Source organism: Epinephelus moara, chromosome 14 (genome assembly GCF_006386435.1).
Source record: "Epinephelus moara isolate mb chromosome 14, YSFRI_EMoa_1.0, whole genome shotgun sequence".
NCBI lineage: Eukaryota > Metazoa > Chordata > Actinopteri > Perciformes > Serranidae > Epinephelus > Epinephelus moara.
Genome location: NC_065519.1, coordinates 29,001,860 through 29,016,247, shown reverse-complemented (window position 1 = coordinate 29,016,247; position 14,388 = coordinate 29,001,860). Strand labels below are relative to the sequence as shown.

The window sequence follows — 14,388 nt, the reverse complement described above, 5'->3', positions numbered from 1 at the left end:
CCAAATAACATATAGGGATGGGCACAGGCTCATCCAGTAAAATCAGACAACCTTAAGCTTACATAAAGAATGTCAACTTTTATTTCAAGTTGGCCCAGACCTTTGAATCCGCACACACCAATACGTTTGAGTTGACTGATGATGGAAATGGAGTGAAACAACTTGACATTTCTGTCTGATTTTCGGCAAAACAGGCTACTGAGCTAGAGCTAAGCAGCAGATGAGCAGTTCAGTGACTGGGCACTGCTACCCTCCACTTTCAAAGTACACGAAACCACAGGGAGCTGTGACATGTCTCAGATGACAGGCAGTGGCGCTTTATGAGCAATTTATTGAAAACACAGCAAATATGCATTTTCACACTTAAACCATTACATAAAGCAACTGAAGACATACAGTATTCTTCACTGTATTAGAAAGGGAGTTGATAAAAGTGTCTTAACAATACTTTGAAGCTGAAATGTCACATTTCAGTGAAATGTCATCATCGGCCAGAGAGATTGGAAACTCAGGCAATTTGCCTTTATTAGATACAAAAGATGGTCACAATAGCACAAACATTATACAGTTTATTCTTTGCCAATAAAGTACCCCTGCAGTTAAATGCTGCCTTATGTTTTATTTGAATTGGGACAATATAAAAAAGGTGTTGATTTAATCCAATGGTTATTTGGAGGCTTACCAGACTACATTGTATTGTAAGGTGTTAGTGTTCACAGCAACAACAAAAGAAAACTAAGAAAAACAGAAGAACTGGAAAAGAGGAAGGTTGGCTATTCATTACTGTTCAACTGTGAATCTGAAGGAAAAAAAATCCCTGTCAAAGGTCTGTGACAGTAAGCCAGCATCAGATTTATTCTGTCTGTTAAAACGTACTTACTCACTGGATGTAGGCACGGCATCATTATTCTTCAGAGATACAGTATCAGCTGAGATTTTCTGCTAAAAACATTGGCAGTTGCTATGTTTGGCGAATCGTGTCCTGTTGTCAAATCTGTGGCAGTCACACACCGTATGGTCGCACGGGTGCTGCCTTTAAAAGTGACAAGTTGACAAGTAACCTCCGATCATCATCAGTGTCCATCATGTAATGAGAGAAAGGAAAATATTTAAAGAAATGGAAGAACTGTGAATCCGTTTGCATTGTGTTTTTTCTACTTCATCTTCTGTCCACCCTAAATTCATCCATGATCTACCTTCACAGTCTTTTACAAATATTTATTTTTTCCATAGTTCATACAAAAATAGCAAGAACAAGATATACATATCAGTTGGCTCTGTGCATAAAATACTGCTGATTTGCCACAGGTGCACATGACGATGAGGAGGGGTCGTTTAACTGTTCATGTAATGTCCAGGGAAGCTTTGACTGCACATAAAGAGAGGGTCCATGGAGGCCACTTTGGCAGCGATAAAAGAATGTATACAGTGAAGGACGGCCGTTAGATTAGCAAACTCTAATTCCTGAAAGATAAGAACAGAGAGGCACAAGTATTACAACATGTTCAGTTAAAATACCAACCATTTTGATAGCTGATGAATCTGTTGATTGTTTCTTTGATTAATCTATATATTGATGGGATAAAACAAATAAGCTGAATTTTACTATTTCCAAAATTTTATTAAAAAAACAATGCCCTTTTGAAACAACTTGCAAGTTAAACCTACATCAAGAGTAAGTGCAAACAAGCACACTACAATAAAAAAAGAAAAGAAATCATATGGACATTGTGGATGCAGCCATGCACTGAGAATGAACGGAAAATGTATAAATAAATTTGATCAGATATTGCTCAACTTTCTGTTGTAAAGAAATAGAGGAATGACTTTAGACTGTCTGCGACTATAGACAGAATCACAATGTTTACTTAGAAAATCTGGTTAGAAAATGCATCACATACATAAAATCAAAAAGCAACTAGTAAATACTGCCTTCATTCGTTTTTAGCCATCTAAAAAAGGCCCACCAAAAAAAAATCAATATCAGTTTAAGTATACACTATATTTAGAATATCTTCACAACTTTACCTTGGCATCAGACAGTCCTTTCCAACGGAGAACTGAAGCAGTTATATCACAGCCACATTCATATAACTTAGCAGAACACTGAGTTGCTGGTCTACTGTGACCTCGATTGGTAAGTGTTTAAGGTAAAGCTGAGCAAATATTCAAATATAGCGTACACTTACGCTGCCATTGATTTTTGAGATGGCATAAATACTTGTTGCTGTAGCCCTGTTCACAGCAGTGCATCGCTTAACTTTCGTGCTGGTGGATTTGGTTTATCAAACATGATAGCAAAGCAACAAAGTACATAAAATAAGCACAGCTAAGCTGGATTTACTACACTAGACACCAGACCAAATTACTCACTGTGTTCAGTAAATTTACCTGCTTGCTCATAGGTATCAGTGAGTGGATAATGAATAACTGATGCAAAAATAAAATTCAACCGGTCATTGTGTACCTTTAATTTTGATAAAAAAAAAAAAAAAAATCCATTACCTTCATCTCTATTTGGTTGCTTTCAGCATTCTTGAAAAGGAGTTTTACCCTGGTTTTCCCATCATCAGAGGAGCCTTTAAGTTGAGAGAACTTATATCGCCACATTATGGTCTGCAAGAGGATTATAAAATGCAGCAGCACATCAGGTTTTTTAGTAATGACCACAACATCAAATACCATGTGTTATTACAGAGAGACCAGCATGATCGAGACCTGACATTTCAATGTGCAATAGTAGGCTACAAAATAACAGTTCTTTGGAAATCAGTGGTGTAATTTGCAGTTATTAAGTGGAAATAAAATATACCCACTCCAAATGTAGCAAGGCTGCCAAAATAATCCCAAAACGCACTTGTAATAAAACTTAGCAAACCATTCTCTGAGATGCGGTAATTCTCCACTTCATTCTGTCTGTTGTGCAAAATGAGTGACATTTGACATTCTTTATATTTTTGGTGACTATTCCAGAGGTATTCAAAATGCAGTGGTAGCTAAAGTGAACAGAGGCATGCACACAGTTTATCAATACAATGAATAAAGATGTCAAACTGCAGACTCGAGAGCTATTAAGGAAAGAATAGCACAGAACCAGGATCAACAACAACTGAACTCTCTAATACTTCACCTTTGCAGTGCCTTCTGAGCAGGTGAAGCCTGATCCAAAATCTATGGTGAAGCACAACACGTTCCCCTGGCTGCTGCACATGTAGCTTTTGGACTGTGGAGAGAATTAATATCCATTAATATTTTGATTTTCATATTTCTGCAATGACACAGTGTTCAAACGGCATGTTACATTTCTTGTAATGGCCATACTGTATGTAAATAAATTATACCTAAATTTTGTTTCCCGTTTGTGGCAGTGAATGCAGTGAATGCAGCCCATTATCACCAGGGGGCGAATACATAATTTACTTGGTATTCATTAAACATCTCAGTCTTAGCCTTCACTTACTGTCTTCTTTGATAACACAGAAAATAGACTTCTTCTTGCAACACTGAGTTGGGTTAGCAGGAAAAACACAAGGGTAACTAATATTATTATGAATGGCTCCTTTCTGTTTAGGTGTGCCAGTATGCCCAGCCAGTGAGTCAGCATACATAATGGCAGGATCTACCCACTGTCACACCACTGAGGAGAATGCAGCCATTGTTAATGGTATTAGTGAACATGTCAAAATGTCCCACTGTATGGGAGTCCTATATGGAAGTTATATTTCACTGAATAATCGCTCTCTGGCCACTAAGAAATGACTTGTAAAATGATACTAAGTTTAACTGAGGGTTAAAGGCCTGGTCACACCAGCACTTGAAACAAGAAAATGCCTCAGAGAAAGTCTTTTTAATGGACCAGCCTTGGTGAACCTTGAAATTTTTGCACCATTTACCGATGGCAAGCTGTGTTGGCAGAGGTGGAGAGTCCAAATACGGAGGAAGCTAGCAATCAAATCATAATAGCAATGTTGCTCCATCCAGTTTTATTTAATTTTTTTTTTTTTCATAGGACAGTTACAGTGTGAATGAGGGAGAGAGAGATGGGAAAACATTCAACAGGGGCCGTGGGCTGGAATCGAACCCAAGGCCACAGTGGCAAGGACATGGCCTTTGTACATGGGATGCACACTCTCCCTGCTGAGCTATTAGCCCCCCCATCCAGTTTTAATTAACATCATGTGCCCGGGTATACATTTCTACTCAAAAGACAAATGTGTTACAGACAAGTTATGAGAAAGTGTGATGAATTTTAAGTCTCCTTAACAAACAAAACTTTGTTTTTGCCTTGAACAAGCAAGCTAGCACTTAGCTAAAGCTAGAAAGCTAAGTGTGTTAACTGGCTGTTAGTAGGCTTGTTAGCACACAGAGCTTTTTCTCCCTCTTAAATTACTCATTATTCAATGCCATTATATAAAATAACAAAATGTAAGGGGGAAGTAAACAACATGACAGAGAGAAAACACCTAGGAAGCTACTGTGTCTGGCTAACGCAAGCATGTTCCAGGCTGGCTGGCGTCCTTAGCCGTTAGCTCACCTGCTACAGTAATTTACCAACTAGCCTTGGGTTTGTCGTGAAAGAAACGTCTTGAGAGGGTCTTCAGTTCATTAACATATTTTACTCAGCAAAAGGTGAGCATCATAGTCTGCAGAGCATGATAACTGAATTTTAACATACGTAACATTGGCTTTTATCTCTCTCTCTCTCATGTCCTTGGGTTCGTGCCCAGATGGACACCCGTCCCCACTAATGATCCTAATACTTTGCGGGTCCATAAATACAGCACAAGGGTAACTCTATTTAAGTTCCTGGATGGCAATTTGTTTAGTTTGAGTGGCAGGATGGAGAATTAAGGAACAATTGCAGCTTAGACTTCCATTTGATAACTTTGTGATAAAATCAGAGCTGATCAGATTTGGTTGATGGATTAAAGGAGCAGCTACTGCAGAGATGAGTGAAAGCAAACTTTCTGTTGCTGCCGTAACAAAAGTTAGAATCAGCGCTAGACCACAGGGGACGCAGTTTCCATGGGAAAACAGCGGTTTTGTCCAAAGTAGGTTGGAAAAACACTGACAACAGTAACGAGAAACATAACGCTGTTCTGAGAAAGAGTGTTCTATTTCTATATAGATGTAACAGGTAAGTTTTAGTTTTAATACACCATAAATGAATGTGTGGGAAACCCTGCCGATCGTTAACATCTATCACTGATCAAACAGGCTGCCACACATGATATCACTTCCACTAACTGCCATCTATTATCAATGTGCTTCCAGGCCAAGTCACATTCTTTTCTCGTTTGGAATTTTGGTTTCCCTTGAAAAATGCAGCACTGAAATAATGAAAACACAAACTGACCAACATCAGCATTGGATCTTGTACTATTTATGCAGCATGTTTCACTTGGCAACAGAATAAATACACTGAGAGCCACTGGAAACCTGAGGCAAATTCCTAGCATACCTAAACATAATTAGCCAGTAATCACTTGTTCCTTTGTGTTCCATGACAAAAGGAAAAGTTTTATGATGTCAAGGTATTCAAGGAACAGTGTGCAACATTTAAGGAGATTCACTGGCATCTAATGGTGAGGACTGCTGATTGCAACCAGCTGAAATTTCTCCAGTGTTCATTTTTCAGGAGATTTTAACCGGGAGCTGAATTATACACAGCTCTGAAACAAACATTAAACCTGGTAAAAACACTGAATAAAGTAGGTTCACGTTACAAATCAGTGTTTCTCCTATGCTGTTTGGCACACTGCAGACGGCCCACTTGCCAAGCATTTGCTAATGTGTGAGCTATTTTCCCTGATAACTTAATGTGTGCTCACCTTCTTTATGGTTCAGGAGTTTTTTTTACCAGGAGCCAAATTATCTGCAGAAGTCTCCTCCTATCCAAAAGAGTAAAAACACTGAATAAAGCAGCTTTCTTTTACAAATCAGTGTTTTTCCGAAGCTGTTTGGCTGCTAATGTCTGCTTACGTTTTTTGCTCTAATAACCTAAGATCAACACATTTAGGAGGTTTTGACTGGAAGCCTAATTGTCTGCAGGGGTCTCTTCCTCTCCAAAACAAACTGACCTGGTCATTAAACTGCTAAAAACACTGAATAAAGCTGTTTTACATGGAGAAAAAAAAAGTGTGTGGTTTTTTTTTAATCCTCATACAGACAATATACTTATTGTTTTATACCCACAATATTAGTTTGCTCACATATATTCACATAAGAGTTCTTGTTAAAGTGCCAGTCTGACACGTCAGGCCCACAAAATCTGATAACAAGAGCAAATCTGATTTTGTTGTCTTGCACGAGCTGCTGGCAAAAGCAGCATCCTGTGCAGTATCCTGATAATGTCAAGACACATGACAGAGGAAATCCATTTTGGCTGCCATAAATCTTTAACATTCATTTTGCTGCTGCCACACAACCAAGCATGTGTCTCTCATTTCTTTTTCACAGGTCTTTTGAAAGCACTGATGTGCAAGCTTTCTACTCTCTGTGGAGCAATATCCCTCTAAAGGCTTCTCTTGCCACATGACTTCATTTTTGTGTCGTCCATTCAGTTGGAATACCAAGAAGTGTATTCTGATTTTCTGTTTGTGTTATATATGCCTTTTATCTCCTTCTCCTTTCTCTTTCACTTGAGAACACAGCGGGGACATGGTGATTTCAATTATGGAGTGGTGTGCAGTGAATATGGCATGGGACTGTACAGTCCTTTCACTGAAAGTGTTTTCTGCTTGCCGACCTCAGCCCCCCTGTCTTTAGGGGTGCCATGAATTCAGCTGTGACGGGGATAAGAAACAGCGGCAGGCCAGCCGCTAAGTTCTTCCTGTCACCCAATGTAAGGCTGTGTTGTGACATGGTGAGCTGTGACTACACTTCACTAATTGGAAGGGATTTTTCTGGGGGAATTAGCAACATGAAATGAAACACTTGTTTAAGAACATCTCCTAAGTCTGACAGAAGTAAGGGCACATGTAGGGAATTAAATAAAACAGAGACAGGTGTAAGAAAAAAAACCCCCACTTTCTCATAAGTGTGTTGTGTCTCACTGCGTGTGCCTTTTCATAATTTGGTCACACCGAGTCAGAGAGAGATAAAAGGTTAAGGAGACAGTAAAGGCAGAGCTGTCAGACCCACAGCTGCATCTTTTGAAACTGGTCACAAATCCACTAAAAGGAAGCAGCTAAATACATACTGACACAGACACCAACACCAACTGTGTGAATACAACACAGAATTTAAAGAGTAACTCAACACCAAGCTGAAAAGCTGTGAGGTGCATGGGTGCAGAAGGGTGGGTGCTGAGGGTGCTGCAGCACCCCCTATTGACATGAGGTGGAACAACACAGTGTGTCAATTCCAAAAAGTTGGGATGTTGTGTAAAACTTAAATAAAAACAGATTTGCAATGATTTGCAAATCCTTTTCAACCTATATTCAATTGAATACAGTACAAAGCCAAGACTTTTAATGTTCAAACTGATAAACTTCATGGTTTTCTGTAAATGTACACACGATCTGAATTTGATGTCTGCAACATGTTCCAAAAAAGTTGGGACAGAGGCAAGACAAGCCTGGGAAAGTTGTGAAATGCTAAAAAAAAAACCCACCTGTTTGGAACATTTCACAGGTAAACAGGTTAACTCTTAAGTGCAACACACACTGCCGCAGCGTTGTGGCCGTCAAGTGCCGCCCCCCAACACACATTGGCAGCGGCGCGCAGCGGCAACGTCGACACTAAACTGTATTTCCCACCCCAGCCCGCTAGGTGGCTGTACCTACACTAGTTGCCAATGGTTGCCAACTGCTAGTAACAGAAGAAGAAGAGGAAAAACTTTGAGGCAACAACAACTTGGATTTCACGGGTGAGTTTATTATCAAAATCGTCTTATTAAAAATTTGAAGCAACCGGAGTTGATACTACGGCGGCCGAGACGTACATAAAAGGCTTTTCTCGCAGCGCCGGCCGCGCTGGAAATAGAGCAGCGGGCTGAAGCAGAGCGGCACGGCGCGTCAGCTGGCGCCAGTGTGGGGTTGTTCATAAAATATAATGGAGGTGGGCGTTTTGAGGCGCGGCGTATGGCAGCGGTGTATGTTGCACTTTTAAGTATCATGGGTATGAAAGGAGAATCGTGGCAAGGATCTGTGGTTCACAAGCAAGGACTGTCGCTTAGCAAATAGTCCAACAGTTTAAGAATGTTTCTCAACACACAATTGCCATGATTCAGAATCCTGAGAAATCTCTGCACGTAAGGGGCTAGGCCTACAACCAACATCGGATGGCTGTGACTTCTGACCCCTCAGGTGGCACTGAATTAAAAATAAACATGACTGTATAAAGGAAATCACCACATGGGCTCATCACTTTATCTACAAATAAAAGATAAGACTCTACCATGCAAAGTGAAAGCCAAATATCAACAACATCCAGAAACACTGACGACATCTCTGGGCCTGAGCTCATCTGAGACGGACTGAAACAAAGTGGCAAAGTGTGCTGTGGTCTGACGAGTCCACTTTTCATTTTGTTTTTGGAAATCATCGAGTGTCCTCCAGGCTAAAGAGGAAAAGGACCATCCAGACTGTTGCCAGCTCAAAGTTCAAAGCCAGCATCTGTGTTATTATGGAGATGTGTTTGCACCCATGGCATCATGGGTAACTTGCCCATCTGTGAAGGTACCATGAATGCTGAAAAGTACATACAGGTTTTGGAGCAACATATGCTGCCATCCAGATGACGTCTATTTCAGGGATGTCCCTGCTTATTCCCATAAGACGATGAAACGTGTTCTGCACATGTTACAACAGTGTGGCTTTGTAGTAAAAGAGCACAGGTACTAGACTGACCTGCCAGCAAAGTTTATCAGTTTGAACATTGAATATTTTGTATTTGTACTGTATTGAACTGCATAAGTCAAAAAGGATTTACAAATCATTGATTCTGTTTTTATTTACATTTTACATAGCGTCCAAACTTCCCAACAGCGTCCCAACAGAACTGGGGTTGTAGGTGGCTATTCTACCATAACTAAAGTGCAATCTAAACATTTTGTTTTATTACGTCCATTGATTGTGGTTTTCTATTTATGGGAACACGTATGGAGGTGTAATTGATATTTTTTTCAAAATAACTCATGTCAAAGACTGCAAGGGTCGGGGTCAGCTCATGGGTCAGCTAGATTTGAACGAGAGATTTGCGGTAGCAAGAACTAATCAATAATGCAGTCAGAAAGAGAAAGACCAGAAATTGCGGGGACAGTTGTTTTGAGGCTGCTTTTTTAGATCCATAAAATACCTTGGACACGAGGGAATTCCACTGCAAGAGTATAGCCATCAGAGTTTTATAGCAGGTAATGATAGAGTGGACATGATGTTATGATTTGCCCAGGTCTTCAGTGAAGAGACAACTGGATGTCTGACACCATTCATAATTAAATTTTGAAAATGTTGGCACATGCAGTCCAGACAGAAGCTGTGTCTGAGAAGAGGGAGTGCACATTATTTGGACAAACAGTTGATTGAACCACTGATCTCAGTTAGCAGTTTACCTGCAGCAGCTCCTACAAGCACATGCACATACATACCATGTGTGCACATTTTTACTGAGCAGCACCCTGCAGCAAAACTCAGACGTGTTCTTTGTTGCACCTGTAAGTACATCTAACCCAACAGTGATGTCATGGTCCACTGGCCACACCCTGTCTTCATCAGTGCAGCCAGGTGAGAAAGAGTATACCACTGGCTGTCAGCCAAAGATTTTCTGTCAGAGGTTAAGATGCTTGTAAAAGTCAAGAGGGCCTATGATAAACACTACTTGTATTGTTCAAATTGGAAACTGGTTGGGCGCCTGTGAACCTCACTGTCTATCAAGAGTTTGCTATGGGAAAGTGGATACACAATGCCTTGTCATAATGAACAACTAATCCAAACTATCTTGGCAACAAAAGTAGTACATGGGACCTATAGATGGAGGCAAGCCAAGATAACAGTTTCTGGTGTTGTTAACACGTGCGACCTTCCACACTACAGTGTGACTTACAACAGGTTTTCTTTTTAAAGCGGTTGTCTGTATGTGCTTCTGGTATCATATGCTATAACTTAAGTCTGTTTTTGCCACTTGAGGGCAGTGGACACAAGCTGCGAAGAAAACACTTACACATTACCACCTTTTAAGACAATATGGATAACTTGTCAGCAAATAGTTGCCTATACATCTGGGTGATTCAGAGCAACACTTAAGCTACAGTTGGCAACTTTTATAAAAATAAATTTTAGTCATATTTGCTGAAACTGACACTATATATGTGAGACAGTCTGTAAGAACAGGTTCTGTCTCCCACTTGCTGTGCCTTTAGTGGCATTTGCTAGAATCTCCTGTGGATAACAGAAAACAACCAATCACAGCGGAGGAGTCTCTTAACATGGCTGTCAATCGTGCCAATCACTGCTTGTCAGAGGTGAGGACTCATGTCACATGACTTGGACTCCAGCCAGAATCAAGTCACAAATTTGATAACTAAAGACTCGACTTTGCAAAATCACTCAACTTGGACTTTAAAGGGATAGTGCACCCAAAAATGAAAATTCAGCCCTTATCTACTCACCCATATGCCGAGGGAGGCTCAGGTGAAGTTTTAGAGTCCTCACATCCCTTGCGGAGATCCACGGGGAGAGTGGGTAGCAGCACAACTCCACCTAATGCAGGCTGACGGCACCCCAGATTCAAACATCCAGAAACACATAATTGAAACCCCAAAATATCTCCATACTGCTCGTCTCACGCAAGCGCACACACATGAGTGTGTTGTACAGAGAGGCAGTTAGAGCTACAGGCTACAATGAGGCTAAAAACAGAGTTCAAATTACATTTTTCCAAACAACATTTTATGTCGGGGCTTCAGGACATTTGGGTCACTACGGACGAGCAGTATGGAGATATTTTGTGGTTTCAATTATGTATTTTTGGACCTTTGAATCTGGGGCGCCGTAAACCTGCATTAGGTGGAGTTGTGTTGCTACCCCCTGGTGGTAACACCATTGACTAGTGACCTCACTTAGACTTGAGCCTTTTGATTTGGAAATACTTGATACTTTCCCCCCAAACTCAAGATAAGAAAGTATGTCACAAATCAATTTATTTCCCTTAATTTTTTGAATCTACCAACAGTTACACCATTCATTCCCATCATGTAGATGCTAAATTCCCCAGATCCATATTTTTTTAACCAGTCCAACAGCATTAAATCAAGTTGCAGGAGAGAACCGTACAGACCTTACTGAGCACCAGTTGGAATGGAAAAAAAAAAAAAATGCTGTGTGAAAAATTACAGACAGAGAAGCAATTATTTCCAGCTTTGTTCAACAGAAAGTTTGTCAAGGAAACTAAACTAAACTGGCCACGAGCTGGAGCTAATGTTCTCATTTTACAGCTAAACAGTACACTAAAATATGTTTCTAAGAACATCTGAGGTGTGAAATAGGCAATGCAGCAAAAGAATACTGATCCATATTTGATCAGCGCTGGCTAGTTTGACCACAGTTTATGAGCAGTGACGGCGGCGGCTTTGATTGGTTGTTTTTGTTCATGTTTAGTAATGCTATTAGAGGTGCTATGAAGCAATAGAGTAGAGAAACATGATTTTTTCCCCAGATTATCTGTGTCTGGTACTACCATGTGGATATAATGACAGTTTCGCCAAATAATACAAAATGTTATTTTTAGAAAAGTTACCAACTACAGTTTTAACATTTTATTTGAGTCATGTTTCTGGCATAGAGTTCAGGAACCTGGCCTTAACCCTTCGGGCCCCAACAATTAGTCATGTGGCAGGTTAGGTTTGGGCCAGGAAAGCAAGTTTCGTTAAAATTTCTACTGTAGAACACTGTAAAAAGTTGTTGAAGTTAATTGAGCTCAGAGTGTCCTCCTTCCAGCAGGAGTGCTCTTCTGGTCATTTCAAAAAGAAAAGTAGATGGATCACAGCCATAAGACCCCAAAAGTAAAATATGACACAACTTGTCTGCTTGCTGTGAGCTAAAAGATCCCATCAATGCCATGTTGGGTTTTATCATCTCTAAAAAAGAAGAAAAATAAAAGAAATAGGGCAAATGTTCCAGAAAAACGCAGGCTGGACAGTTTTGTCAGTTACTCCCTACTCCTACATCAGCAGTGTTTATGTAATGCTCATACCCAGTCAATTTGAAGGTTATCCTAAGTTGGACTGTGCTGAGTGTTCTAGGAAGCCACAGGAGGCTAGCCTAATTGGCTGGAGAACACAGAATCACAAGCAAATTGAAATGCTTCATCAATTTCATTGGTTTCCCAAAGGATGGTGTCCCGCATTTGCATCATTAAAGACTGTAAAAATGCTACATTATCATATTTCATACTTTTATACTGATAGGGGGAAAACTGCTCATGCAGACCTGACTTAGTAAGAAGTGTAGTCACTTATTGAATACAGACTAATTAAACACAGCCTTTATTATCTGTGTGGGACAATCATGAAAGTTGCCTGTATTCTACACAAATCAGTTAAATACATTGAAATACACCAGGAAGTCAGATTTTTGCACAACAGACATAAATATGATTTTCAACCCAATCATAAAATAAAAATGTCATTGTAAGTTTCTGCACTGCATGGATAAGCTAAATTTGTGCATTATTATAGCCTGAGTGTCAGACTGAAGCTCCCAGAACCTTCAGTCTGACATCACCTCCATTGAACGCGATTTACAAGGGGGAGGGAATTTGATCAGTAGAGATCAACGACTCACCCAGAATCTGACGTCATTAGTATCCACGCCTTGGGGGTGCCAAAAACAAGCGAGCATTGCCCGTTTAAAATGTCTCCATCGTCGTGCACGCCCAGCTGCATCACCGTTAAATCCAGTTTAGCAGCTTCCTTAATTTGGTCTTCCATTAACGCGAGTAGTGGCGAAATACCTCGATAGCATCGTTAATGTGGTCTGTAGGATCTGTAGCGGTCGCCATTAGCGTGGCGCTGACTGGCTAATCGCTAGACCCGCCCCCACCCCCGGCGTTCATTGGTCCTTCCATCGTTTGGACGAGATAAATCGCAAATTCATTGCAGTATGCCAGACCAGAGATGCAAGCCTACTCAGTTGAGGGGTCTATGGTCTGGAACCAGGCTAGCATTATTATGTAGCGGATACATTGAATCTTTATGTTTCAACATGCTGTTAGGTTTACGGACCAAAACCACTTGGTTATGCTCAAGAAAGGTCTTGTTTCCTCTTATAATCCCCAGTTTTGGGGGTGCAATTCTTGCTGGAAACGCAGCGATGTCTCAGTGAAAAACAACTGCTTTTCGTGGTACTATCCTCTTTGGGAAAACAGTAACAGGATGCCAAAAAAAAACTGATTGGTGGCTAAAAAGCTGCTGGAAACACTGAGGTCTAGCTAAAATACACCTGGTCTTGTTTGTTAGTCTGCAACAGCAGTCAGCAGTGGTCAACCTGGTCTCACTCCAAAGTCATCACTTGGTCAGTGACTTCCAGCATCAGACACCAACAAGCAAAGCCGTCCTTTCATGTCGGCATCATTTGTGGCCTGTAGCTGTTATTGTAAACAGCATCCGGTGTCATTAGGAGGAAACATGGCAGGACAACAATGTAAGGTAAGGGGGCAGATTTTCAGGTAGGGTGGGCAGGAGGGGTGGTGGATGGGTCCAACAAACACTGACTTAATTAACACCCTGTAGCCTTGTTTTTGACCCCCATATCATAAAGCAAAACACTGTTCTTTTTTCCTAAACCCAAACACGTGCTTTTGTTGCCTAAACTCAACCATATGCGTGTGTTGGCAAAACGTAACTATGTGCGTTGTAGTTGAAGGAAAATGTTCATTTGTGGTGTTGTACCAACGTAGTGCGTTTATTTTGAAAGAGACTGTATGCAAACTGTACATTTACGGTAAAAACAGAAGTGTACTTTGAAATCAGACAATGCATGTAGTCTGCATGTACTGTAGCGTCCCAGAACATCAACAACCAATGCACCCAGAGTAACTTGCAGGGTCATACAGTATGCTGACATGGAAAGTCCATGACCAAACATCAGTGTGACGAGGTCGGAGTGAGAATGTGTTGCAGCAGTCTGTGCTTGGCAGTTATATCACCTAGGAGTCACTCCATCCATCATCTGCTCCACCTCTTGCTGACAAAGTCATCTTACATACTATGTAACTTAAAGGGAAATTTCGGTTTATTTCAACCTGTCTCCTATCGTCCTAAATTTGTTTCAAGTGACTAGTGACATAAAAATAATAGTTAGCATGTTAGCCGTTAGCCTAGATACAGCCGGGGCACATAGTAGCGTCAGACCTGTTAAAACGTAAGTGAACGGGCAACCTTCAAGTGCA

The 14,388-nt window shown here is 40.7% G+C and overlaps 1 protein-coding gene across 1 annotated transcript in view; it reads right to left on the bottom strand.

The window, feature by feature from the left end:
* Positions 1-384: 384 nt before the first annotated feature.
* Positions 385-14,388, bottom strand: part of sntg2 (syntrophin, gamma 2) — a 143,550-nt gene continuing 129,546 nt past the window's right edge. The window contains exons 15-17 of the mRNA XM_050062315.1: positions 3,131-3,223; positions 2,506-2,616; positions 385-1,464 (exon numbers count right to left, since the gene is read on the bottom strand). Coding sequence (XP_049918272.1) covers positions 1,336-1,464; positions 2,506-2,616; positions 3,131-3,223 — 333 coding nt within the window. The 3' untranslated portion in view covers positions 385-1,335. The remainder of the gene's footprint in view (positions 1,465-2,505; positions 2,617-3,130; positions 3,224-14,388) is intronic.